Source organism: Lithobates pipiens, unplaced genomic scaffold (genome assembly GCF_037356315.1).
Source record: "Lithobates pipiens isolate NorthernLeopardFrog02 unplaced genomic scaffold, aLitPip1_a1.2 Scaffold_11, whole genome shotgun sequence".
NCBI lineage: Eukaryota > Metazoa > Chordata > Amphibia > Anura > Ranidae > Lithobates > Lithobates pipiens.
In genome coordinates this window covers 20,941,884-20,969,262 of record NW_027507696.1, presented here as the reverse complement: position 1 = coordinate 20,969,262, position 27,379 = coordinate 20,941,884, and the positions used below count along the sequence as shown (strand labels likewise).

Here is a 27,379-nt window from a genome sequence, read left to right as displayed (position 1 = left end):
TAGTGACTCTGAATGTTTTTAAATTCTAGTCACCTAGCCTAGAAGGTGAGCAGACAACATACTGTATTTCTCTCAGTACATATTTACTTTTTACAGTTTGCTTTTCTGACATACGCTTTACGAACCTAAAAATTTAATATCAATAATCCTAAAGACAGACTCTGATTTGTATTATATTCTCAAATCTGTAATTAAGTTGGGAATGCTGTGCAGAACCTCATGTGAATATAAAGAAAAGTTATATACAATGTAATATAATGTTTGCTTGATGAATAAATTGCACATTCAAGGTAAAATGTTTATTTTAAATGTGTTCAACTATGCACAGACTACATTAACTCATACATATTTTCAAAAATGGAATGGTCCATGCAAAGGTATGTTACAAGCAATTATAACACATAAAAAGTAGTTGCACATTTGAAGGCATCTATGAAGTGACAATGAATGGAATGGTAAAAGTATGTGTCATTCATGAACTGTGAATGTAACAGCAAAAACCTTAGCCCTATTATATGGATTTTTTAAATTGGCTTAAAAGACATCAAGTAAAGCTGAAGTTTAGCAAAAAACATGTTTTCTTTAGTTTTAGTTACATTATTTACCTGTAATGAAGTATGTACCACGATGTGTAGGGCTGCAGGATTCTGTTGAAATCTTCACTGCAGGGCTGCTCTGTCCTCTTCCTGCAGCTGTAGGGGTTAACAGCTTCTGGCCTCCAGGCTCTTCTACACAAGATTATTCTTATGGGAACACACCCACTCCTTGCCTCTCCTCCATTGAAAAAACATTCTTCCACTGATCACATTGCCTTTAACACAATCTTTGGAAGTTCAAAGAGTCTAAACAGTCAAGGGATTTTCTACCACATTCACTGATAAGTGTTACAGGCAGTGTATTCTGTTCAAGAACTTTCCCCAATGAATGAAAAGCAGTTGGGAGCATAGCTGCTAACCTCATAGTGCACAATGTTCAGGAGCAGGAAGAGAACAGTGAGGATTTCTACAGAATCCAGCAGCCTACTTATCGTGGGGAATACTTCATTATAGCTAAAAAATGTAACTAAAGCTTTTTTAACCAAGAACTTTAAGATGGTGTCGATTATTATCAAGGGTTGCTGAATATGGGATTAAGTTGTTGGGTGACTCTAATAAAGGTTGTTCTCCGGCTTAGCTCCTTCAGCTTGCCTGCCCCTACGTATGTGCAGGTAGACCGAATTCCTCCAAGTATATCTTTAATTGTATCTTCTACATTACCCCGATAAGGAACTTCAACAGTTTTCCCCTCAGAAGCTCTGAATGATAAAAGAAGTAACAACTTAGGTTCATAATGTTTTATTTGTCAGCTTTAAAGTAAACATTTTCTTGGAAAAAGCACCCTCCTAACACAGAACATTAAAGTGTATCCAGACCCAAGAATAATGTATCATGTTGCAGCTTTACCAGTCCTTAGATGTGGTGGCTGCATAAGGTTTATCCCCTGGTAATTGTGCAAAAAATACAATTCCTGTTCTAGGGTGACAGGTGCACACTTATTCAACTGTATATCATGAAAGAACACTGTTGTCACCATAAGATAGGAAGTGTGTTAGGACTACAGAACTCCCCTCCCCTTCTCCATAATAATAAAAGGAGAGAGGTCAAATCCACAGAGCAAACTGGAAATAATACTAACTGATAATAGTCAGAATAGGCAGAGAGAACAGGAAGTTTCTCTCTGGATTTCTGGCACGATCAACATGTATTTCCTTGAAGTTATTGAACAGATATAACAAAACACTTTCAATGCTACAGTATCTTACAAAAGTGAGTACACCCCTCACATTTTTGTAAATATATTATTATATCTTTTCATGTGACAACACTGAAGAAATGACACTTTGCTACAATGTAAAGTAGTGAGTGTACAGCTTGTATAACAGTGTAAATTTGCTGTCCCCTCTAAAATAACTCAACACACAGCCATTAATGTCTAAACAGCTGGCAACAAAAGTTAGTACACCCCTAAGTGAAATTGTCACAGTACATGTTCGCATTCATGGTTCCCTCAATGAACTGTAGCTCCCCAGTGCTGGCGGCACTCATGCAGCCCCAGACAATGACACTCCCACCACAATACTTGACTGTAGGCAAGACACACTTGTCTTTGCACTCCTCACCTGATTGCCACCACACACGCTTGATACCATCTGAACCAAATAAATTTATCTTGGTCTCATCAGACCACAGGACATGGTTCCAGTAATCCATGTCCTTAGTCTGCTTGTCTTCAGCAAACTGTTTGTGGGCTTTCTTGAGCGTCATCTTTAGAAGACGCTTATTTCTGGGATGACAGCCATGGAGACCAATTTGATGCAGTGTGTGATGTATGGTCTGAGCACTGACAGGCTGACCCCCCACCCCTTCAACCTCTGCAGCAATGCTGGCAGCACTCATACATCTATTTCCCAAAGACAATATGAGGCTGAGCACATGCAATCAACTTTTTTTGTCGGCCATGGCGAGGCCTGTTCTGAGTGGAACCTGTCCTGTTAAACCGCTGTATGGTCTTGGCCACCATGCTGCAGTTGTTTCAGGGTCTTGGCAATCTTCTTATAGCCAGGCCATCTTTATGTAGAGCAACAATTCTTTTTTTCAGATCTTAAGAGAGTTCTTTGCCTTAAGGTGCCATGTTGAACTTCCAGTGATCAGTTTGAGAGAGTGAGAGCGATAACAGCAAATTTAACACACCTGCTCCCCTGTCACACCAGAGACCCTGTAACACTAACGAGTCACATGATTAGGGGTGTACTCACTTTTGTTGCCAGCAGTTTGGACAATAATGGCTGTGTGTTGCGTTATTTTGAGGGGACAGCAAATTTTATTTACACTGTTATACCAGCTGTACACTCACTACTTTACATTGTAGCAAAGTGTCATTTCTTCAGTATCGCCACATGAAAAGATATAATAAAATGTTTACACAAATTTCAGGTGTGTACTCACTTTTGTGAGATACTGTATATTTAACAGACCAAAAGGGAGAAAATAAGAGAAGTTAATTGTTAGGGTTTACATACACTTTAACATTTACCACTTCAGACCTATCTTTGGTCTGATGAACAGTTACAGTCTTCACCATCTTACACAGTACCAGTCCCTCGCAGCATGCTGTGGTTCCATCCATTGGCCCTTTGTCACTAGTGTGCCCTAGTGATGTAGAGAGTAGTGGATGGAACCATGGAGTGCAGTGGGAGATCAGGCATTCGGCACTCCCAGAAGTGGAAGTTTTAGATGCTGAAGATTCTCTGGTGGCAGTAGTTCTTTAACAGATTGCATATCAGACAGATACATTTTAATGATCTTTTTCACAAGGTGCTTTTTTTTTCTTTAATCCTTTTGGTGACAGAGTCGCTTTAATCAAAGGCTTTATTAATCATGAGCTAAAAGGAAAGAAGTTTATAGTCACCTGTACTCTGCCACTCCACCTGCATGTCTCTTCATTGCGGTTTCTGAGCTCATGCCATAGAAAAGCTTATATTTCTTTCCATCCTTCTCAGTGATTTCTCCTCCAGACTCTGTATGTCCAGACAGCATGCCCCCTAACATGACAAAATCAGCCCCCGCTCCTGGAAGAAAAAACACATTAAATCAACACATTAATTTCACGAGATACATTAAATTATGTTAAAGGATATCCAAATATCTTTTATCTAATGTGAAAGTAAAGTGCAACTGTTCTGTACCTTTTAAACATCACTTTTTGCCTTTTTTAGATTTTTAGATCGTAGGTTCTAACAAGCAGGGCCCTCTGATTCCACTTGTATTGAATTGTATTTTAACTGTATTGACTCCCTCCATTTTGTAAACCGATGCATGAACTGCTGGCGCTATATAGTTACATAGTTGGTAAAGTTGAATCAAGACAGCAGTTTAACCTGTGTGGGTGTGTGCATGTGTTTATGTCAATAATAATTCCTATATCCCTGTATATTGTGTTCGCTAAGATACTAAGATCATAGGGTTTAGATAATGGCTGCCAAAAATGCCTGTGATTTTACCGTGATTTTGCCATGCTTATGGTGTGTTTTTCATAGGTCTTGTGACTCAAGAAATGCATCAAAACCACAACATGGGTGCATTTTTTATGCATTCTTGCTGCATTTTGATGCATTTCAATGGGAAGGTGCTGACCAAATATGAACCAAAAATGCAGCGAGCAGGATTTTTAACACTGCTTCAAAAGGTGCCGATATTGGCCGACAATATATTTATATTCATTTAAATTCATGATATTAATTAAAAAGTCCAATATAATGCAATTATTAAAAAAAAAAAAAAAAAAAAAAATATATATATATATATATATATATATATAAACTATAATTTCTGTTTCGGTTTGCATCAAGGTCATCCTGAATTTTTGGTTTCGGTACTTGAATTTTCATGTCGGTGCAAAGACTCTTGGGAGTCCCAGCAGCAGCAGGGGAAGGAGTATCGGGGGGAAACATACCACCTTGCTACTCAGCATACAGAGGCAAGCACTCTGCCTGTCTCTGTATACCAACTAAAGCTGTCCATTTGTTTAGGCAGTAGGAGGGACAAAAAAAGAAAAGAAAACAGATTCCTCCATTCGCACAAATGAGGTGGATGGAAGAATCCCCCTTGCCAGAACATTGTATTCTGACAGTGGCACCCACTGCTGTCAGAATACATAGATCAGCGGCTGCAGCCCCTGATCATGAAAAGTTTTACAACTTATTAATTCGACAGAAATTAATCAAGCGGTCAAATTCTTGAAATTTGATCTGTCCCTACACCAGCCAAATTGTGATCTGTCTATGGACAGCTTTAGAGCTTGTCCTTAGCCGACCACAGACAGTTTGAAAATCGGGCAGTTCAGCAGCAATGGTTGAATTTCAATCCATCTATGGGCAGGATGGTTTTACTGAAGTCAAGCTATTGATCGACCAGCCTGTCGGGTTTCTGTCAATGTATTTTTACGGTAGGAAAAACTCCCACTGCCCCGACATTTACAATAGCGTAGTGGGAGGTATTTCCCCATCAACAGTAAATGTGTTCATGGGAAAATCAAGTGATTTTCTGTCGTTCAATCCATGGTTGAAGGAAAGAAAATTGCTTACCGTATATACTCGAGTATAGGCCGACCCGAATATAAGCCGAGGCCCCCAATTTACCCCCAAAAAAACTGGCAAACTTATTGACTCGTGTATAAGCCGAGGGTGAGACATGCCTGTCCATCCCTGTGTGTGTGTCCGTCCATCCCTGTGTGTCCGTCCATCCCTGTGTGTCCGTCCATCCATCCCTGTGTGTGTGTGTGTCCATCCATCCATCCATCCCTGTGTGTGTGTGTGTCCATCCATCCATCCATCCCTGTGTGTGTGTCCATCCATCCATCCATCCCTGTGTGTGTGTCTCCATCCATCCATCCATCCCTGTGTGTGTGTGTCTCCATCCATCCATCCCTGTGTGTGTGTGTCTCCATCCATCCATCCCTGTGTGTGTGTGTATCCATCCATCCCTGTGTGTGTGTGTCTCCATCCATCCATCCCTGTGTGTGTGTGTCCATGTGTGTGTGTGTGTGTGTGTGTGTGTCCAGCCTACCTGTGTCCCGAGCCTGTGTCCCGAGCCTCCGTCCCGTGCCTTGCCTCCGTCCCGTGCCGTGCCTTGCCTCCTTGCCTCCGTCCCGTGCCGTGCCTTGCCTCCTTGCCTCCGTCCCGTGTCGTGCCTTGCCTCCGTCCCGTCCCGTGCCGTGCCTTGCCTTGCCTCCGTCCCGTGCCTTGCCAGGATCGCCGCTCTTCGTCGGCGCCTCGGCGGCCATTCTAAAATTCAAAAGCCGCGCCTCCGCCTTCGCCTGTGATAGGCGGAACACTGAATTTCCCAGCAGCCTGTGTTCCGCCTATCACAGACATCGTCTCATCCTCGTCCGTAGTACGAGGATGAGCGGATGTCCGTGATAGGCGGAACACTGACTGCTGGGAAATTGAGTGTTCCGCCTATCACAGGCGAAGGCGGAGGCGGAGGCGCGGCTTTCGAATTGTAGTATGTCCGCCGTCTGTCTGCTCGATACGCTGATCGAGCAGTCAGACGGCGATGACTCGAGTATAAGCCGAGGGGGGCACTTTCAGCCTCAAAAAAGAGGCTGAAAATCTCGGCTTATACTCGAGTATATACGGTAATGTATGGGCAGCCTTAATTACCTCCAGTTTTGTTATCTATGAAATTAAGGAAATTATTTTTGACTTTGGTGCAACCATAGTGCCACTTTGTAAAGCTAAGATGCAGGAGCAGATAAAGAGTCTCAGAAATGTCCCAGCAATTTCAAGTAACAGCCTGATGGAACTAGGGCGCGGAGAGGAATATAAAGTAAGTACATTTAATTATTGGCTTCTACTCCTGGAATCCAACTTTCTAGATTTCTTCCAACACTTTGGCCTCATCTCACCCTGCATTCTAAACTATCAATTATCCTTTTTCATAATATACTACTACCAACATTTTATTACCCTTTGTTTTCTTGGTGTTCTCCTAAAAACGATCATCAAAGAATATTTGGAATGTTATAAGCATGGTCGTTTTTGCAGATTAACACTGTTTCATTTTTCAAAGTTATCTTTTTTCCTATAGATTATCTAGTAGGACCCAGCTGCCGCCCTACTTCAGAGATACTATCTGTCTGAACAATCAGTGTAAACTGTTACTGTCTTTGAAGTGGATGTTCTCAATAAAAAAAAAAAAAAAAAAACTTTCTGCGACAAATTTTCCAACAGTAGCTTTTGCCATGCATGGTTTCCTTACTTAGAACAGCAAAGTCGGGCAAGGGGACATTGTGCTTTGAAAACATTTGTTATCTTTTGTTATTTGACCTACAAAAATACAACCATGACTCATATTTTGAGCTATCCCTTATTTTGCAGTGTAACTTAGTGAAAAAGATTATGGAGTTTCTGAATACATTTCATATAAAATACACAAACCTATCATATATAAGGTTTTCTTAAATTTATCCAAAACATAGCTTAAATTTGTCATCAAGTCTTAGAAACAAGCAGCTCTCAAGCTTCCCACTAGAACAGAAATTCAGATCTGGTGGCGGGGTGTTAGTGGGAACTGCTTAGGAGCTGGATGAGTGCATGTTGCCCCTCTTCTCATACTCCTGATGCACTGACTGTTGCCCCCAAGGATGATGAGTGCATGTTGCCCCTCTTCTCATACTCCTGATGCACTGACTGTTGTCCCCAAGGATGATGAGTGCATGTTGCCCCTCTTCTCATACTCCTGATGCACTGACTGTTGCCCCCAAGGATGATGAGTGCATGTTGCCCCTCTTCTCATACTCCTGATGCACTGACTGTTGTCCCCAAGGATGATGAGTGCATGTTGCCCCTCTTCTCATACTCCTGATGCACTGACTGTTGCCCCCAAGGATGATGAGTGCATGTTGCCCCTCTTCTCATACTCCTGATGCACTGACTGTTGTCCCCAAGGATGATGAGTGCATGTTGCCCCTCTTCTCATACTCCTGATGCACTGACTGTTGTCCCCAAGGATGATGAGTGCATGTTGCCCCTCTTCTCATACTCCTGATGCACTGACTGTTGCCCCCAAGGATGATGAGTGCATGTTGCTCCTCTTCTCATACTCCTGATGCACTGACTGTTGTCCCCAAGGATGATGAGTGCATGTTGCCCCTCTTCTCATACTCCTGATGCACTGACTGTTGCCCCCAAGGATGATGAGTGCATGTTGCCCCTCTTCTCATACTCCTGATGCACTGACTGTTGCCACCAAGGATGATGAGTGCATGTTGCCCCTCTTCTCATACTCCTGATGCACTGACTGTTGCCACCAAGGATATGGTATTCCTTCTAATTTCCCTTAAAGTGGTTCTGAAGGCAGAAGTTTTTTTTTTTTACCTAATGCATTCTATACATTAAGGTAAAAAAACCTTCTGGGTGCAGCTCCACTCCCAAGCCCCCCTTATACTTACCTTATCGAGCAATGTGCATTATAGCAGCGGCCTCTCTTCTCATTGGCTCACACAGCAGTGGGAGCTATTGGTTCCTGGTGTTGTAAATCACAGCCAGTGAGCCAATGAGAGGTTGGGGGTGGGGCCAATCTGCGCTCTGTGTGTGAATGTCCATCACAGGAGCGAGGCTCGGGAGTGAGTCTGCTTGAGTGCTTCCATAGCAAGAGGCTTGCTAGTGGAGGCCAGTGCTGGGACAATACCTCCCCTCCCAATCCAAATCCCGTCTCTTCCTTCAATAATCCTCCCCTGCAAACACAATTGGCCCCCCAAACATCCCTACTAGCACAAATCCCCCTCCCAAAAAAATCTATACTAAGGCTTACCGGTAGGTACTGGAAATATCTCCTAAACCTGAACGGTTTAGGAGATATTTACCACATACGCTTGCGCCAACGTCATTGACGCATTTGCACGATTGTGCAGTTTTCTAAAGGGCCCTTGATGTTACGTGACTCTGGACAGTCACAGAGCCAGAGTTCACAGCCCCCAGAAGGAAGAGGGGTGAAGATGGATGTGGCCACCAGCGGGGACATGCCTGGCTTTGTTTGCAGGTAAATGCAACATAATGGGCTGGTATGCAATGCATACTAGCCCATTATGCTTTTGCTTTGCAGGGGAAAAAAGAGGAAATAAAACCTATCAGGGTTTAATAAATAATAATAAAGGTCCTTATCCTGATGCGCTAGCTTTGTGAATAATATTTATAATATTTCCTCCTTCATGATAAAACATAAAGATTGTCTCACTCCTATCAGCTTCCTGAAACTCACTTAAGCAATCTGTGTGCTGCTAACTTTTTCAAAATATAATGTGTATGTTCTACTTTCATTTTGCGGTGGATTCTGCCTTCAATCTTGAACTTAGTTGAAAAAAGCATATTCCAGCAAAAATATCACACCTCCATCACACACATTGGTCTTTCCCCAAGAGATCCCACTTCTAGCACACACACACCGAACTTTACTGCCACCTGAGATCCCACCTTACACAAACAGATCATTCATAGTTCAGTAGGTATATGGAATGCAGTCCCCACAATCCACCACACAAATTGCATGTTGAACAGTGTCCAACACACACACTGGTCTTTTCCCTGCTTTCCAGTTTACACACGGCATGAAGTATCTGAAGTCCACCACACAAATTGCATATGGAACAGTCTCCAAGGTCCACCAAACGATAAGAAATAAGAAATGATTAGCATGTATTCCTATATTATTGAGAATCCTCTGCTATGGTGTGCACCAGTTCAGCTGGGTGCCTTTTGCTCCTGTTCAGCCAACTTCAGTATAACCTGTTGGACTATAGTTTGTCAGTGGTCTCCAAGACGTACTCCATTGAAGCCATTTTATTCAAGCATTGCATTGATCATGTCCAACAAGCCTGAAACCGTTGTGAGCAGTTTGGAATCTGTGCTATAAATGAGCACAGCAAGATGCACAGTTGGCTAAACCAGCATAAAGAAATGATTTGCAAGATTTTCCCTGATATCCCAAAATATAAGAATAAGTGTCAATATTTTTGGGATTGTGATGTAATAAGATATGCATATACCTTCTGTACTAAGAATGCTTTTTTGTGCTTTGCACTAGTTAAGCAGAGTCTTTTTTTTAGGTATATTTTGGTCCACCTTGCCATAACCCTTTGGGTTATACTTTTTAGTTGATCCCCAAGCCCTACTCAATAGAAGCCATTGATTCCATGTATTGCACTGATGATAGCCAACAGACCTGAAGCATCCAATCTGTAAACCAGCAGCTCTCGGTGTATTGTTGGGCAAATAGACATACCGTATATACTCGAGTATAAGCCGAGATTTTCAGCCTCTTTTTTGAGGCTGAAAGTGCCCCCTCGGCTTATACTCGAGTCACCGCTGTCTGACTGCTCGATCAGCGTATCGAGCAGACAGACGGCGGACATTAAAATTCAAAAGCCGCGCCTCCTTCTCCGCCTCCGCCTGTGATAGGCGGAACACTGAATTTCCCAGCAGTCAGTGTTCCGCCTATCACGGACATCCGCTCATTCTCATACTACGGACGACGATGAGAGGATGTCCGTGATAGGCGGAACACAGGCTGCTGGGAAATTGAGTGTTCCGCCTATCACAGGCGGAGGCGGAGGCGCGGCTTTTGAATTGTAGAATGGCCGCCGAGAAGAGCGGCGATCCATCGGCACGACACGGGACGGAGGAGGCACGGGACGGAGGAGGCACGGGACGGAGGAGGCACGGGACGGAGGAGGCACGGGACGGAGGAGGCTCGGGACGGAGGAGGCTCGGGACGGAGGCTCGGGACACAGGTAGGCTGGACACACACACAAGGCTGCACGGACACACACACAGGGATGGATGGATGGACACACACACACACACACACACACACACACACACACACACACACGGGATGGATGGATGGATGGATACACACACACACACACACACAGGGATGGATGGATGGATGGATGGATGGATACACACACACACACACACACACACAGGGATGGATGGATGGATGGACACACACACAGGGATGGATGGACGGACACACACACAGGGATGGATGGATGGATGGACACACACACAGGGATGGATGGATGGACACACACACAGGGATGGACGGACACACAGGGATGGACAGCCATGTCTCACCCTCGGCTTATACACGAGTCAATACGTTTTCCAGTTTTTTGGGGGTAAATTGGGGGCCTCGGCTTATATTCGGGTCGGCCTATACTCGAGTATATACGGTAATCCTCTTCTTTTTAGCATTTATAATAGAATGAGACTGTTAAAGGCATGTACAAGATTGCATGCATTTGAAAAGCACACACATCAAACACAGGTCAGCAAATCTGCATTGACTCCAAAGGAGCAGTACATGACAGTTCTGAGGAAAAGATTATACTGATTTGCACTGTATTATGCTTCATTTCTTTGAAAGCAGCATGTCCTTTGTAGGTGCCATTGAACTGCGGTAAAGCAAGTTAAACGCAGCCTTTTTTCTTTTTGTCAAATGGTAAATTTTCCTTTTAGACACATGCAAATTCTTTTGAATGAAAATGGCAGCATTCAATGAAAAAGTCTCTGCTGTGGTTTGCATCAGTTCAAGGAAGGGCTTTTTGTCCCACCTTGATATAACCTATTGGGTGTTTGGTTGGTCACCCAGCCCTACTCCAAATAAGCCTGTTTTCCTGCCCTGTCTTTCTGATGTCTAAAGCTGGATACACACTATACCATTTTCTGTAGATTTCTTCCTTCAGATTTATCAAAACCATATAATATGAGGTCAAGCCTTAGGGCCAGTTCACACCATAGAAATGCAGTCCGCATGCGCTCCAGATGCTTTTTTGCATGCGCAGTTTTGATGTGTTCCAGTGCATTTGTGATGCGTTTTGGTGCATTTTGATGCAATCCAGTGCATTTTCCCCCCTTTTTTTCCTTAACTTTTTTGGGGCGTTTCGATGCATTCCAGTGAGTTTTGGAGTGAGTTTTTTTCAGCATTCCAGTACAGTCCAGTGCAGGAAAACCTTTTTTTCTGGAATTGGAACGCACTGGAACTGCAAGCACTGGTGTGAACTATGCCATTGAAAACCATATATCCTACTTTCTATGCGCTTTTGATGCAGAAAAAAAACGCACAGAAACGAACTGGCCCTTAAGAGTTTCAATCTGAATGCAATCGGGCAGGCTCTTGTACTATGTGGTTTTGGTAAATCTAAAGGAAATCAGACAACAAAAATGTTATACTGTGTATGGGGTCTTAGAATGAGGAAATTTTTTTGGGGGAATTTGTGGTGGAATAAGATGGCTCCAGAGCAATTCTTTTTCTTTGTCACATACATGTAAAAATCCTAATTTTTATCAATAAAATTACATAAACCCCCAAAACATTATTTATTTTCTGAAAGCAGAGGCCCCGTACAATACAAAGTATAATAATAATATAATATAGTAATATAGTATAATAATAGTAGTAATAGCAATTTTTTTTCCATGTGATATTTGTGCAACTGTGTATAAAACACACATTTTCCGGAAAAAATATAATAAAATACATTTTAGCACAAAACCACACCATATAATACCCATTTTTGGTTAAAATATAAAAGATGGGGTTGCATCGAGTAAATACATACCTAACATACCATGTCTTAAAACTGCATGCGCCTGTGATATCAGCAAAAACGATGGTGCCCAAAAATCACCATACATGATGCTTTAAAAGCTCATCAATTTAGAGGTAACTAGGAGTTCTTGTGGTAGAATTATTGTTCTCACTCTGATGTTCACGGCGATATGTCACATGTGTGGTGCGACCTTGGTTTACTGACACATGCCCACCCTGGGCTTATGTTTGCGCAGGTGTACTGGGCAATGGGGGTCTTTTAATATATATGCAGGTGTACAGGGCAATTTTTTAAATATATTTTATTATAATTTTTTTGTTATTACATTTTATGTGATTGCTATCACAAGGGGTTAATAAACCACTAAGGTGTCCGTTTATGAAGGAGTGATCAGTGGAGATCCAGAGGATCGCCGCTGATCACAGCCCATAAACAGTATATAAACCAGAGATAATCGGGGGAGAAGTGTTTGAACTTGTTCTCCCGCCGATTATCTCCACACACTGAGAATCCTCATAGACTGACACAGTAACGGTCACTTTATGAAGCTGTGATCTCAGCGCTTCACTGGCGATCTGTGTCAGAATTCACACTCCCCGATTCACCAACTCAGAGGTGGAGAACCGGGGAGTGAAGAGGGAATGTGGGGGGATCTGAGGAGGAAAGAGGAAGATAATTAACTTCCTTATGCCTCGTTCAGACCCCCCAACACTGTAACCATGTCCCCCTGTCATATGTATGTGTATACATATATATACATATATATATATATATATATATAATGTGTATATGTATATATATATAATGTGTGTGTATATACATGTATATATAATGTCTGTGTGTGTATACATGTATATATTATGTAGGGGGACGCTTTATTTCACTAACATTAATCACACCGCGTGTCAGTGTATTGAGCTGTGATAATTTATCACTGCTTAAAAAATTGACATCTGTGTGTATCTGTGAATTTCTAGTACTGTAATCTCGTAAAGTCTCACGAGATTACAGTATTAGGGGCCGTTCTCCAGTGTTAGAAGCGTTTGTAGATCGCTTCACTCCTCCAAGGGTGAAGCGATCTACTCCGCTTCATAAAGTGGCACACAGAGGAGAAAGATCTCCTATGTGAATGCCGGAGAATGAAGCAGTGAATAGATTTCACTGCTTCATAAAAGGACACCTATGTGACAGAATTAGGCAGGTGATAGGTAGTCTTTATGGAGACATTAGGGGTCTAATAAACCCCAATGTCTCCCCTGCCCTTCACAGTATCTAATCAAGCACAGATTGGCTTGGTAAGATGTGTAACTTGGCTGGACTGGCCAGGAAAGTGTGCATATGAATCCAGAAGTGACATCACTTCCAGTTTCATTGTTTGCATGTGAGATCGAGGCATGTATTTGCCTCAGTCTCACTGCCATCTCTCTATTCCAGCTGGCGGATGTGATCCTGGACAACAGTAAGCACGGGCAGCCCAGGAACCACAGGAGGAGGGGGGGGGGGGGTGGTGCCACGCTGCCGGCTGTGTGAAAGTGATCGGGAGCTATGGAGCTGCCGCATCACTTTCACTTTGAAGCCGGTTGCTGGCTGAACAAAACCCACACAGGTTGATGGCTGCTCGTGCATCCATCAGCTTGTGTTTAAGGCTGCATTCACAACTGAGCGTAGCGTTTTCAAGCGTTTTTACCATGATTTGCTGCGATTTTGTGCAGGGCAAAAGTGAAGAAAAACGCCCAAATCTGCTCAATTCGAGTGACAAAAAAGGGTCCGGAACTTGTTTCAGCTTCAGGCGACATGTAGTGGGAGATGTGAACCATCTCCATTGAGAATAATAGAATTTTTCCCCTCTAGCGTTTTGTAGCTTCAGGCTTCAAGCTACAAAACGCTCAGGTGTGAATGGGGTCTGATGGTTCACTCTCTGGACGTACATAGTATGTAAGTATGTATGTAAATGTCTGTAGTACAGTATTGTGTGTAGTGCCTGAGTGTGAGCTTTGTAGTGTGGAATTGTGTATGCGCGCTCCATTTTGTCTACCCCTCCCCCCTTTTTCTCCTGGCTTGACCTTCTGTGCATCTGTTCTGTTACCCATCTTCCTATAGCTCGTACATAGTATGTAAGTATGTATGTAAATGTCTGTAGTACAGTATTGTGTGTAGTGCCTGAGTGTGAGCTTTGTAGTGTGGAATTGTGTATGCGCGCTCCATTTTGTCTACCCCCTCCCCCCTTTTTCTCCTGGCTTGACCTTCTGTGCATCTGTTCTGTTACCCCTCTTCCTATAGCTCTATACTCTACACAACTCTGTTTCCTGTCTCTGGGGTCTTCCACAGCTTGTGACACTGGCTTAGTGAAAGGTCTGCTCTCACCAGTGGCTGTACCATTGTAAGTAAATCACATAACAGTATGTGTCGGTTCACACTGAGGCAGCACGGCTTGCATCACGACTGCCTCAGATGACCTGGACACAACCGCTGCGGTGACTTGCAAAACGACTTCTATATAGAAGTCAATGCAAGTCTCCCCCAAAAGTTGTACAGGAACCTTTTTCTAAGTCGGAGCGCCTTGTGTTGCTCCGATTAGAACGGTTCCATCGTACAGAATGTAGCGCGACTTGTCAGGCGGCTAAGTCCCCTGACAAATCGTCCCAGTGACCCTACCAGTCACTGTTTAAAATCTCCCACCAACTGTCATATTAGGCTCAATTCACAAAACGAACACACAAGAATATGAATATTTTAATTTAAAAAAAACGAGTGCATTGAGATTTTAAATTTAGTCACATGGCTAAAAAAAAAAGATACTTATCCTTGTGGTAAAGCTTTCTGAAGCTTTCTGAATTGAGACTATTGACTGATGTTGTTGAATATACCATAAAATGTACTAAGGGCCAGTTCACACCACATGCAGTCCAGTGCATTTTTTCTGCATCAAAAACACATGGAAAGTAGGTTATATGGTTTCCAATGGCACAGTTCACACCCGTGCGGTCAGTTGCAGGGTGTTCCAGTTTCAGAAAAAAAAAAGTAGAACATCCTGCATTTTTCCTGCACTGGACTGTACTGTAAAGTGGTAAAGTGCACCAGAATGCACTGGAATGCATCAAAAACACAATGGACCCAGCACAATGGGAAAAAAACAGGAAAAAAAGAAGATAAAAACCTGGAATGCATCTGGAAACAGGTCAAAAATGCACCCAAATGTGTCAAATTCTGCATGCAGAAACACATCTGTAACGGATCTGGAGTGCATTTTTGTGGTGTGAACCAGCCCTAACTGTCACAACTGCTAAAGCCGCTGTAAATAACATGTCACCAACCAATAAAAGTATTCGGCCATAGGAGATCAGCACCATTTATCCCAGGGACACTTCTAAGAACTCTACATGTTCTTATGATATGTACATTTTTTAAAGGCTATTAAAACATAGAAAATATAAGGAAGGCACCCAGCTAGATTTCTTTCTCTTGCACCAATAAATCCTGGGATTTATTATAATCACATCAGATAGATTAATATGCTACATATCAATCAATGTCTGGAAGTGTACAACTGAAGATATGTTGCTACTCTGCTATTCATTCTATACTGAACTCTTTGGCTCACATTAAGTTAGTATTTCTGAATATATTGTACAAAAATGTCACAATCTGCTCACTTAATGGCAAAAGCTGTTTTACTGTCCTTTCAAGACTATGCCTGTCAGTGGCCTGATCTGAAACATTCTGTGTCACAGCATTATACAGAAACTGAATTTTACAGCTGATATTCCCAATGATATGTGTGTGTGTGTGTAAAAGCAATGAATACTGCTTTTAGTATTAACTAACATTACAGTATCATTAGAGAAAAAAATATGTCAGTTTGGCACTCTGGGGTTGATTTACTAAAACTGGAAAAAGTTGGTGCAAGCTGTACATGGTAGTCAACCAGCTTCTAACTTCAGCTTGTTCAATTAAGCTTTGACAAAAACCTGGAAGCTGATTGGTTTCCATGCACAGCTGCACCATATGTTGCACGCTGTCATTTTAGTAAATCAACCCCAATGTGTCCACTTAATACAAAACTCACCAAAGGCTTTTGCAACATCTCCTGGACAAGTGCAGCCTCCATCCTGAAAAACACAGTATGTGTACAATTATTTACATGCTACTTGCATAAAAAATATTAAAATGTATGTGAAAAACCAAAAATGCTCCTTAACATGGGGCTTTACTTTTATCTATATGAACTAATAAATTCTAATATTTTATACATAGGTATTATACATAGTTGTAGTTTTCTTGTAGGTGTCAGAAGTAAATTTACATTTTATACTTGCCAAAAATCCAGTGTTTACCAAACAGTTTTTTTTTTTTGCGCTTACAATTCAGTACTTCTCCTGCACCGAAAATACAAACAGTGTTAACAGCCCTGCCAAGTTCTCTTTGACTACAAAAGACCTCCCCCATATGTTATGGAGGAGAGGGGAGGTGTTCTGTAGTTTAGCATAGAAGTAGGCAGGGCTGACAACACGTTCCAAGATTTCAGTACATCACAGGTATTGTATTGTCAGCAAAAACATGAAGTTATGAGCTCAATTAATTTCTTGCAGATTAACAGGTATTTTTCTATTCTTACATGGGAAAATGTGCATGTATTACAGAGATGTACTAAATATGCTTTCTTATTTATTTTTCCCAGATATGCACTTTGGGTTTTCATATGCATTTAACAGGCACCCCGATTACATGGTTTTGTTAAAATTAATAACAGTGATGGAAGTATGTATTAGTACTTTTCTTTATACGTACTGATATAATATGACCATTAAGCCCATGTGCTGCATCTGCGCATTCAATGACTGCACTTAGCTGTGGGTAGCCAACGCCTGTCTTTTTTCTGGTGGTGCAGACAGAACCTGATTGGCAAAGTAAAGTTAAAGGATGAATGGCAAGAGAATCACATGTGATAGGAAATCATAACTAGGACATCCAAGTGATGTATACATAACAAGAAGGTCAAATATGAGCTATCCCAGTACTTAAAACAATTATTATGCTACTTTGAGGCACATGTAGCATTGAAATGTAAGGTGCTGCTGCAATTCCTCTTCTTTTATGTGAAAAAAGCTATAGCCCTGCAGTAGAAAAAGTCAGAACCTCCTAGTTTGCAAATGTGGATTACCTTAGTTAATAAGGCTTTACCTACATGCAAACTGACCTATACAGCCCGAGGTTGTCCGAATAAATTTGATAAAATTTGGTCCTGTTGGACGTCCGTAGCGTCAGGGGCTATAGAGGTCTAATTTTGTCACTTATGCCGTGTACACATGACCGGACTTTCCGGCAGAAAAGGTCAGACGGAATCATTTCATCGCATATTCCGATCGTGTGTGGGCTTCATCTGACTTTTTGTTTCAATAATTCTGACGGACCAAGAAATAGAACATGTTTTAAATCTTTCCAACGGAATCAATTCCTATTGGGAAAACCGCTCGTCTGTATGCTGGTCCGACAGAACAAAAACAACGCAAGGGCAGCTATTGGCTACTGAACCTCCTTTTTCTAGTCCCGTCGTACGTCATTGCGTTCTAAACGAGTTTATTCTGATGGAAAAACGGTTGTGTGTACGCTGTATATTTCTTGTTACTACCATAACCTACCTACTTAATGATCACAGCGATACCACATATGTGTATGTCAGTTGTTTGTAGCCGTAGTACATCCCAGAAGCAATAGTGTGCATTTTGCCTTTTTTATTTATTTTTGTTCTACCTAAAACCCACTGTCACTAAGACCCCTTTCACACTGAAAGGTTTTTCAGGCACTTTTGGGCTAAAAATAGTGCCTGTAAAGCGCCTGAAAAATGGCTCCCCTGCAGTCTCAGTGTGAAAGGGATCTCCTGCAAGCAGCAACATAGGCCCTGTACACACGGTCGGAAATTCAGACGGAAAAGGTTCGATCGGATCATATTGTCGGAAAATCTGATCATGTGTGGGCTCTATTGGACTTTTTCCATCGGAAATTCCGACGAAAAATATTTGAGAGCAGGATCTCAAATTTTTCGACAACAAAATCCGATCTTACGTTTTCCGATCGTTTGTAGAGAATTCCGATCAGACAAAGTGCCACGCATGCTCAGATCAAATTACGAGACCAAAGCTATTGGCTACTAGCCTGAACGTAGTCCCGTCATAACAAACGAACGTCATCACGCTCCGAGCGATTGGATTTTCCGACAACTTTGTCCAACCGTGTGTATGCAACACCAGTTTCGGACAAAATCCAACAGAAAAAATCAAACGGATTTTGTGGTCGGAATGTCCGACTGTGTGTACGGGGGATTAGGAGCGGTGAAAGAGTGGTGTATACACTGCTCCTAAACAGCTCCTACCCATTTAAATGAATGGGCAGAGCAGCCGATCCAATGGCAAAGTGCTGGCTGCAGCGGCGCTTTGCGGGGCGTTTTAACCCTTTTCCGGCTGCTATCGGGGGTTAAAAGCACCCCGCTAGCGGATGAAAACCTCATCAAAAACTACGGTAAATCGCCGCTAAAAATAGCAGCGATTTACCGCCAACGCCACCGATGTCCCAGTGTGACAGCAGCCTAACTGGCACTGAAGTGGCTGAAGATCTGAGGGGGACATGCAAGGAAAATAAAAAAAAAGCATTTTAGCTTGCACATGACTGGATGATAAAATCAGCAGAGCTTCCACTCATTTCAGAGCTACCCCTTAGATTTACAGCGACTGCACTTTCAAGTGCACTTGTAGTGCAAAGTGGATTTGTCTTTCGTAAATAACTCCCATTGCATCTTTACTCTCCATTTACAGAGAGAGAAAAACACAGGGGCAGGCTTCACAGTGACTGATCACTGTGGTAGCCAACCAGAGGCTACCAAAGCGATCAGGTGACCCAGAATCCGGAGATCTGGGTCCCGTTCGTTAGTACGGGGCCCGGGATCTCGGTGAGCCCCACGGGAAAAAAAGCCCAGTGCAGTGGGGCCGCATATATGTGTTAATTTCCCAGGAAGGGGTTAAAAAAAATTAAATTTAAAGATATAGTTTCACTGTATGTATTCTTTTGTAGAGTACAGCATGACTGAGTACTTAGTCCAATAGATGATTTCTAATAGTGTGGATTTAAGCACAGTGACCAACAGGAGAGTATATTATACTGTGCTATGACTAGATAAAAGTGTAACCACATGGACCACATTACCTAATGAAATCAAAGGGCAAGGATATTGCATTAACGCCATGTGTGTATAAACTACAGTAAAATATGTACATATATGATGCTAATCCCAGAAATATACAGTTAAACAAATCAATTTGTTAAATAAATTAGATCAGTGAATGCAATTAAAACATGCAACTACAACTCAGTTGTGCAGTTCAGTCCTAAAATCCTGCAAAGAGATGACTGCAAAAGGGAATCTTTATGCTACCTGAATGTGCTACAGTTAAATAAGTTAGTACCTGGCCCTATTCCAACTTTGATAATATCTGCGCCTGAAAGAATTAATTCTTCCACCATCTCTCCAGTAACCACGTTTCCAGCCTGCAGACAGAAAGCACCTTTTGAGTAAGAAGTCAGGGCAAGAATAGTGCGCATTTAAAACTTGGACAAAGAGAGAAGTCATGTTTTCTCACCATGATTGTATGGTTGGGGAACCTGGCTCTTACATCCTTCACATGTTGGACAAACTGCTCAGAATAGCCATTAGCCACATCAAGGCATATATAACGAACTTGAGGGACAGCAGACAAAACGTCCTCCAGATGCTGAAAATCTGTCTGCCCAGTGCCAGAGCTCACAGCCACATTCTGCAGAACATGCAGAACAATATATTCACAATTAAATCTGTACATAAGAGAAAAAGGTGCTGCTGATTGGATAGAAGGTCAGTAATAGACTGCAAAACCAAATATTTGAAGGAAACTAGAAGAATTTCTCACTCACATCCAGACATTCCGGGTAGTCACAGGCAAACTGCTTCCACTCCTCAGGTGAATAATGCTTATGTATTGCCGTGAACAGAGAAAACTGAAGGGAAATAAGCAAAAGATTAAAGTGAATTCACAGTGCTGATTATATTCAGTTATGTGACTACATAGCATCATTGTCACAGGGGTTAAAGAACATGAAAATAAACATTTAATTCTAAAGCCCCACACACACACATCAGTTTTTCTTCTGAGTTTTTCCTTCAGATTTACCCAAACCATATAATATGAAGTCAAACCATTTTTATGCAATCAGGCAGGCCCTTTCACTACATGGTTTTGGTAAACCTGAAGGAAAAACTCAGCAGAAAAACTGATAGTGTGTATGGGGCTTAATAATTGTAATAATTTTATGTGTGTTGTATTGTTTTTGCGCAAGCAGTAACAATTATTCCTGCTGAAAAGATTGCTCATTCCTATAAAACATGTTTTTTTCCCTGGAATCATTCAAAATATCTTTGGTAAGACCACTTTTTCCTCTATATTTCTTTTTTTTTTTTCACAGTGTAAAAAGATTTTTATTGCACATGTAAGTATTTTACAAACAATATATCCGACATGGGTTACATCCATAAAAATTGAGAAAAACAAACAAACAACCAAGATGTATTAAGAATAGTAACATTGTGCATATCAACCATGGCATATCCAAACCAAATCTGTTTCCAAACCAGCCATTTTCCCATGTATGCGCTTTCCTTTTTTTTTTTAAACCTAAAACAAATTGAAAACCCCTAAGAAAAAAAACTCCCATCCCAAGGGATGTCCACCTTCAGTGCCATTTTAGGTAGAATTAAAATAGCCCACCTTTGCTCCTACTGGAAAGAGACCTTCTTCCCTCTAAGTTCAAGAAGGATTAAATCTATGCAAACGCCCTATTCTCTCTTTTCCTCCAATGTATCGCTGGAGTCAACCCATCGGAACCATACTTTCTTAAACTTCTTGGGGGCACCCCTAGCCTCATAAGTCATTTCCTCTATATTTCTAAAGATTACTACACACGTCACAATCTGATTGTATAATCTCTATTGATCCACCATAACTATGTAGTACAAGGGCCAACCTGATTTGGATACAAATGAATTGGATAGTTTAGGTAGGTCCTCATATTCATGAAAATAGTAACATTTGAGCATTTGTCAGAAGTTAAAGCCCCATCAAAGCCTCCTTATTTATTACTGTAATGCAGTCAGGCACATATACAGTAATAATATATATATATATATATATATTTTTTTTTTTTTTAAATCCTTTTTTTTTGGAGCCTAGTAAGGGACACAGAGCCCACCTCTTTGTGCTTGTAATCATGCTCAATGTAGTCATTTGCAACAAAACCAAGGGATGCTTTTTGTTTTGTTTGCCAGAGTCCAACCGTCCTGTGGGTAACAGTATAACCCAAAGGTTTGGGACTTCCTGTGTCCCTCAATGGACTCCTGTTTTCATTGTTGCCCATTATGGAACACAGGAAGTCTTAAAACTTCAGAACATTCAAAAGCAGTCCAACTCAGGGGTGGGCAACGCAGCAACTACTGATATCAAGCTCAAGAAAGCAGAAAACTGGAGAATGCTTGAAACTCAATGAGCCGCCTAAAGGACCTTACATCCAAAACTGGCATCAGATGAGGCTGTAACATCCGCCTGGTGAAACTTGTGAAAAGGTAGACCAGATAGCAGCTGGGAGTGCGTTTAAAATCCTGTTCAACCAGCCGCCATTTATAAACAGTAGGCAAGTGGTTAAAGGGATGGATATTGGGCCCTTGCAGAATGTAAGCTGCACAACTGGGTGCCAACCAAAAGACACAGTGTACTCTTCAGGGTCCAGGGAGTGTAGGAGTGGCAGGTTTGGGTAAGGGTAGGGGCAAGCAAGAAAGGTAAGGAAAGGGAGGCACAGAAGGTGGCAAGAAAAGGGGGATGGGAAAGAGGAAAAAAAAGTGTGGGAGAGGGATAAGGGAATGCAGGGGCAATGTTAGTAATGATATAAAGAATATTTGTGTTGGTTTAAGAATTCCAGACACCAGCATTCATTCTTCCTAAGGAAGCTGAACCTGCTGCAACACATAATATAAAAAATTACACAAAAATAGCATATTTATTACTGTACTTTACTGCATTATAGTAGTAATTAGGGAGGCTTCAACTGGGTTTTAAGAACCAACACTCAAGATGTATTATTTTCATTTGTTGGGCAAAAATAAACTCACTTTGTGGCTAATATTAGGAAAACACTGTGCCCTTGCAAGTGCCATCTGTAGATTAAGCGTGAAGGGTGACAAATTTGTTTTTATATTTTTGCATTAATATGATGAAATTCTTTCCTTAAAAATGAATAGCTGTTGTTTAAATTACTTGATGACTAATAAAACCATGACAGTACGCAAATTAATAATTGAAGCCTGTCCCTCACTTTGCACAAGGCTCTTGCCATCTCAAAAGTCCCCACAGTGTCCATATTGGCAGCAATTATAGGAATGCCTTGGTAGCTTTTGCCTGAGTTCCTGAATGTAAATGCACGGGTGAGCTCCACCTGCAAGACAAAAAGTAGGAGTATACAGCAGGGAGAAAAATATATTTCACGATTATATATTTTCAGTCTAATACAAAGGAAAAACACTGCACTAATTAAATAGTGAATTTGCAAAATAGCGAAACTGCAATATTCCTGTGACAAACACAGCCAAGCTGCTAGCACACAAACAAACCAAGTTTAAACTATAATGTATAAATAAGTGCAGCGCTTAAAGACACCTAAATCAATAAGTAAGAGTATGCATTTAAAGTGAAAAAACAAATGATATTGACAGAAAAGTCCACTAAAATCCAAAAGAGGTATAGACAGTCTCAAAGTCAATCTCCATGGACCTCAAAGTGGTATGTCTGGGACTTCTGAAGTTGCCAGATGGCATTCATAGAAGAACAGAACAGATTGTAAGAAGATTAAAGAAGGTAGGTACTCTTACCAGATGAGTTGGACACATCCACCTTATAGTAGTGTGTCATACGAGCTTATGGGGGGGGCTCCAACAGCACACCTTGATGCCACCAGCCAGATGGTGTTTCACCTTGGAATTCCTTGTAGTCTCCAGTTGGAAGAGGTAGATGAAGTTTCCGAGCCGTGGATCACTATAAGACTTGGCACCAGAAATCTCATAAGGATTCACCATAGGGAGGACAAAGCATAAAAAACGTTGCCCCTGTAGACGACTTAGAGGTCGAAACGCGTAGGCCCTGCATTTTTCTGTTCCCCACATTGCTAATTTCTTGTTTTTATGTGTCACGTGATTTTTATGGACTATTAGTCCTATTTTAACCACTTCAATACAGGGCACTTAAACACCTTCCTGCCCAGACCAATTTTGAGCTTTCAGCGCTGTCGCACTTTGAATGACAATTGCGCGGTCATGCTACACTGTACCCAAATGAAATTTTTATCATTTTTTTCCCACAAATAGAGCTTTCTTTTGGTGGTATTTGATCACCTCTACGGTTTTTATTTTTTGCGCTACAAATAAAAAAATACCGAAAATTTTGAATAAAAAAATGTTTTTTTTTGTTTCAGTTTCAAAACTTTGTAAATAAGTACGTTTTCTCCTTCACTGATGGGCACTGATGGGGCTACACTGATGGGCACTGATGGGCACCAATGAAGTGGCACTGATGAGGTGGCATTGATGGACACTGATATGTGGCACTGATAGGCGGCACTGATGGGCGGCACTGATGGGCGACACGGACGAACACTGATAGGTGGCACAAATTGGCACTGATAGCTGGCACGGATTGGCATGGATGGGCGGCACAGATGGGCATGGATAGGCAGCACAGATGGGCATGGGTGGGCATGGATAGGCGGCACAGGTGGGCACTGATAGGCGGCACAGGTGGGCACTGATAGGCGGCACAGGTGGGCACTCATAGGCGGCACAGGTGGGCACTCATAGGCAGCACAGCTGGGGGGTTATTGGCGGCATTGGTGTTATACTATAGTAATGGATGCCAATCAGTGCCAAACAATAATGCATGCCAATCAGTGATGCCCATTGTGGGCACTGATTGGCATCCATTATGGGCACTGATTGGCATCCATTGTGCTGACTGGCATCCCTGGTGGTCTAGGGAGCATTACCTTTTCCCTGGTGGTCTGGTGGCGTCCCTGGTGGTCCAGTGTGGGCATCCTCGGGGGGGCTATGCTGATAATCGATCAGCACAGACCCCCCCTGTCAGAGGAGCAGCCGATCGGCTCTCCTCTACTCGCGTCTGACAGACGCGAGTGAGGGAAAGCCGACCACCGGCTCTTCCCATTTACACTGTGATCAGCCGTGATTGGACACGGCTGATCACGTGGTAAAGAGTCTCCGTCGGAGACTCTTTACCGAGATTGTAGTTGCCGGGTGTCAGACTGACAACCCGCAACAACGATCGCCGCGATGCGCGCCCCCGGGGGCTCGCAGCGGCTCATAATCCTGATCACGTCATATGACGTCCGGTCAGGATTATGCAACCACTTTGCAGCCGTCAATTGCCTATAGGGCGGGCGGCAAGTGGTTAATTTGAATATTTTCAATAAACCATCATTGGTTGTATTTCAATATGCGAGGCGTTTTTTTATGCTTTGTCCCCCCTATGGTGAATCCTTATGAGATTTCTGGTGCCAAGTCTTATAGCGATCCACGGCTTGGAAACGTCATCTACCTCTTTCAACTGGAGACTACAAGGAATTCCAAGGTGAAACACCATCCGGCTGGTTGCATCAGGTTCTGCTGTTGGAGCCCCCCCATAAGCTCGTATGACACACTACTATAAGGTGGATGTGTCCAACTCATCTGCTAATAGTACCTACCTTCTTTAATATTCTTCCAATCTGTTCTCAAGAGGTTCTGAGGTCTGAGAAGGTTGCGAGTTATTCTTCTATGAATGCCATCTGGCAACTTCAGAAGTCCCAGACATACCACTTTGAGGTCCATGGAGATTGACTGTGAGACTGTCTATACCTCTTTTGGATTTTAGTGGACTTTTCTGTCAATATCATTTGTTTTTTCACTTTAAATGCATACTCTCACTTATTGATATAGGTGTCTTTAAGCGCTGCACTTATTTATACATATATATTTTCAGTGTCTAACAGTTTATGCTAAACAATGTTATGATTAGAAAAACACAAAGAAAACTAGAATTAAACGTATGGCATGTGCAACAATATACATATATATATATATATATATATATATATATGTGTGTGTGTGTGTGTGTGTGTGCAATTCAGCCCCAGAAATAACATTATCCTTATGATTCTAGGGATTACCAAAGCTTCCTGTAGCTAACATCTTCCCAATCAACCTATGTTTAGTGACAACAGAGAGAAGAAAAGTGATTGCGTTACATTATGTCTTCAGAAGAGAAGAAGGTAAAAATATGGAAGCTAGCTAAAATCTTTAATAAAATATAATTGTATATGACACCTCTTCAAACGTGTAAATGAAAGCGAACCTATGGTTTGGTAATCATTAGACCCATGTGTTGTCACGTAGGAGAGGGAGGTATGGGTGGAGAGTGTAAGCTCTAAACAGAACAATTTGGAGCTTACACCCGCATTCAGTTACAACGGGTTAAACCACCTTCCAACGGAGAAGGTTCTGCTGGCTAGACTTTACAACCTCCTCAGAATACATTCAAAACGCTGACTTCACACACTGGGACTTAAAGCGATGGTAAACTGTAAAAAAATAAAATAAAATAAAATGTTCCCCCTGTAGGTTAACCACTTGACCACTGGGCACTTAAACACCCTTAATAACCACACCAATTTTCAGCTTTCGGTGCTCTCACATTTTGAATGACAATTACTCAGTCATGCAACACTGTACCCATATGAAATTTTTGTCCTTTTTTTCACACAAATAGAGCTTTCTTTTGGTGGTATTTAATCACCGCTGGGTTTTTTATGTTTTGTGCTATAAAAGAAAAAAGACAGAAAATTCTGTAAAAAAAATGAATTTTCTTTGTTTCTGTTATAAAATTTAGCAGATTAGTAATTTTTCTTCATAAATTTTGGCCAAAATTTATACTACTACATATCTTTGGTAAAAATAAGTACAAATTGGTGGATATTATTTGATCTTTGTGAAAGTTTTAGAGTCCACAAGCTATGGTGCCAATATCTGAAAATTGATCACACCTGAAGGACTGACGGCCTTTCTCATTTCTTGAGACACTAACATGCCATAAAAGTACAAATACCCCCCAAATGACCCCTTTTTGGATAGAAGACATTCCAAGGTATTTAGTAAGAGCCATGTTGAGTTTTTTGAAGTTGTCATTTTTTCCCACAATTCTTTGCAAAATCAAGATTTTTTTCCTTTTTTTTTTTTCACAAAATTGTCATATTATCAGGTTATTTCTCACACACAGCATATGTATACCACAAATTACACCCCAAAACACATTCTGCTATTACTCCCGAGTATGGCGATACCACATGTGTGAGACTTTTACACAGCGTGGCCACATACAGAGGCCCAACATGCAGGAAGCACCATCAGGCGTTCTGGAGCACCCAGGCCAATTCTGACATTTCTCTCCTACATGTAAAAATTATCATTTATTTGCTAGAAAATTGCATAGAACCCCAAAACATTATATATATATGTTTTTTTTAGCAAATACCCTAGAGAATACAATGGTGGTCATTGCAACTTTTTATCTCGCACGGTATTTGCGCAGCAATTTTTCGAACGCGTTTAAAAAAAAAAAAAAAACGGTTTTGTGCTTAAAAAAAAAAAAAAAAACAGTAAAGTTAGCCCAATGTTTTTGCATAATGTGAAAGATGAAGTTACGCTGAGTAAATAGATACCTAACATGTCACTCTTCAAAATTCCACACGCTCGTGGAATGGTGCCAAACGTCGCTACTTAAAAATCCCCATAGGCGACGCTTTACATTTTTTTAATGGTTACATGTTTTTGGTTACAGAGGAGGTCTAGGGCTAGAATTATTGCTCTCGCTCTAACGTTCGCAGCGATACCTCACATGTGTGGTTCTAACACCGTTTTCATATGTGGGCGGGACTTACGTATTCGTGCGCTTCTGCATGTGAGCACATGGGGACAGGGGCGCTTTAAATTTTTTTTTTATTGTTCATTTTACTTTATTTATTTTAGTTTGACATTTTTTTCCCCAAAAATAATTTTTTTGATCACTTTTATTCCTATTACAAGGAATGTAAACATCCCTTGTAATAGGTCTAT

The 27,379-nt window shown here is 41.6% G+C and overlaps 1 protein-coding gene across 1 annotated transcript in view; it reads right to left on the bottom strand.

The window, feature by feature from the left end:
• Positions 1 to 284: 284 nt before the first annotated feature.
• The window catches only part of GMPR2 (guanosine monophosphate reductase 2), a 44,811-nt gene continuing 17,716 nt past the window's right edge, over positions 285 to 27,379 (bottom strand). Inside the window, exons 3-10 of the mRNA XM_077469689.1 lie at positions 22,543 to 22,662; positions 20,095 to 20,178; positions 19,785 to 19,958; positions 19,611 to 19,692; positions 16,942 to 17,048; positions 16,220 to 16,262; positions 3,448 to 3,607; positions 285 to 1,294 (exon numbers count right to left, since the gene is read on the bottom strand). Of these exons, the coding sequence (XP_077325815.1) occupies positions 1,108 to 1,294; positions 3,448 to 3,607; positions 16,220 to 16,262; positions 16,942 to 17,048; positions 19,611 to 19,692; positions 19,785 to 19,958; positions 20,095 to 20,178; positions 22,543 to 22,662 (957 nt within the window). The 3' untranslated portion in view covers positions 285 to 1,107. The remainder of the gene's footprint in view (positions 1,295 to 3,447; positions 3,608 to 16,219; positions 16,263 to 16,941; positions 17,049 to 19,610; positions 19,693 to 19,784; positions 19,959 to 20,094; positions 20,179 to 22,542; positions 22,663 to 27,379) is intronic.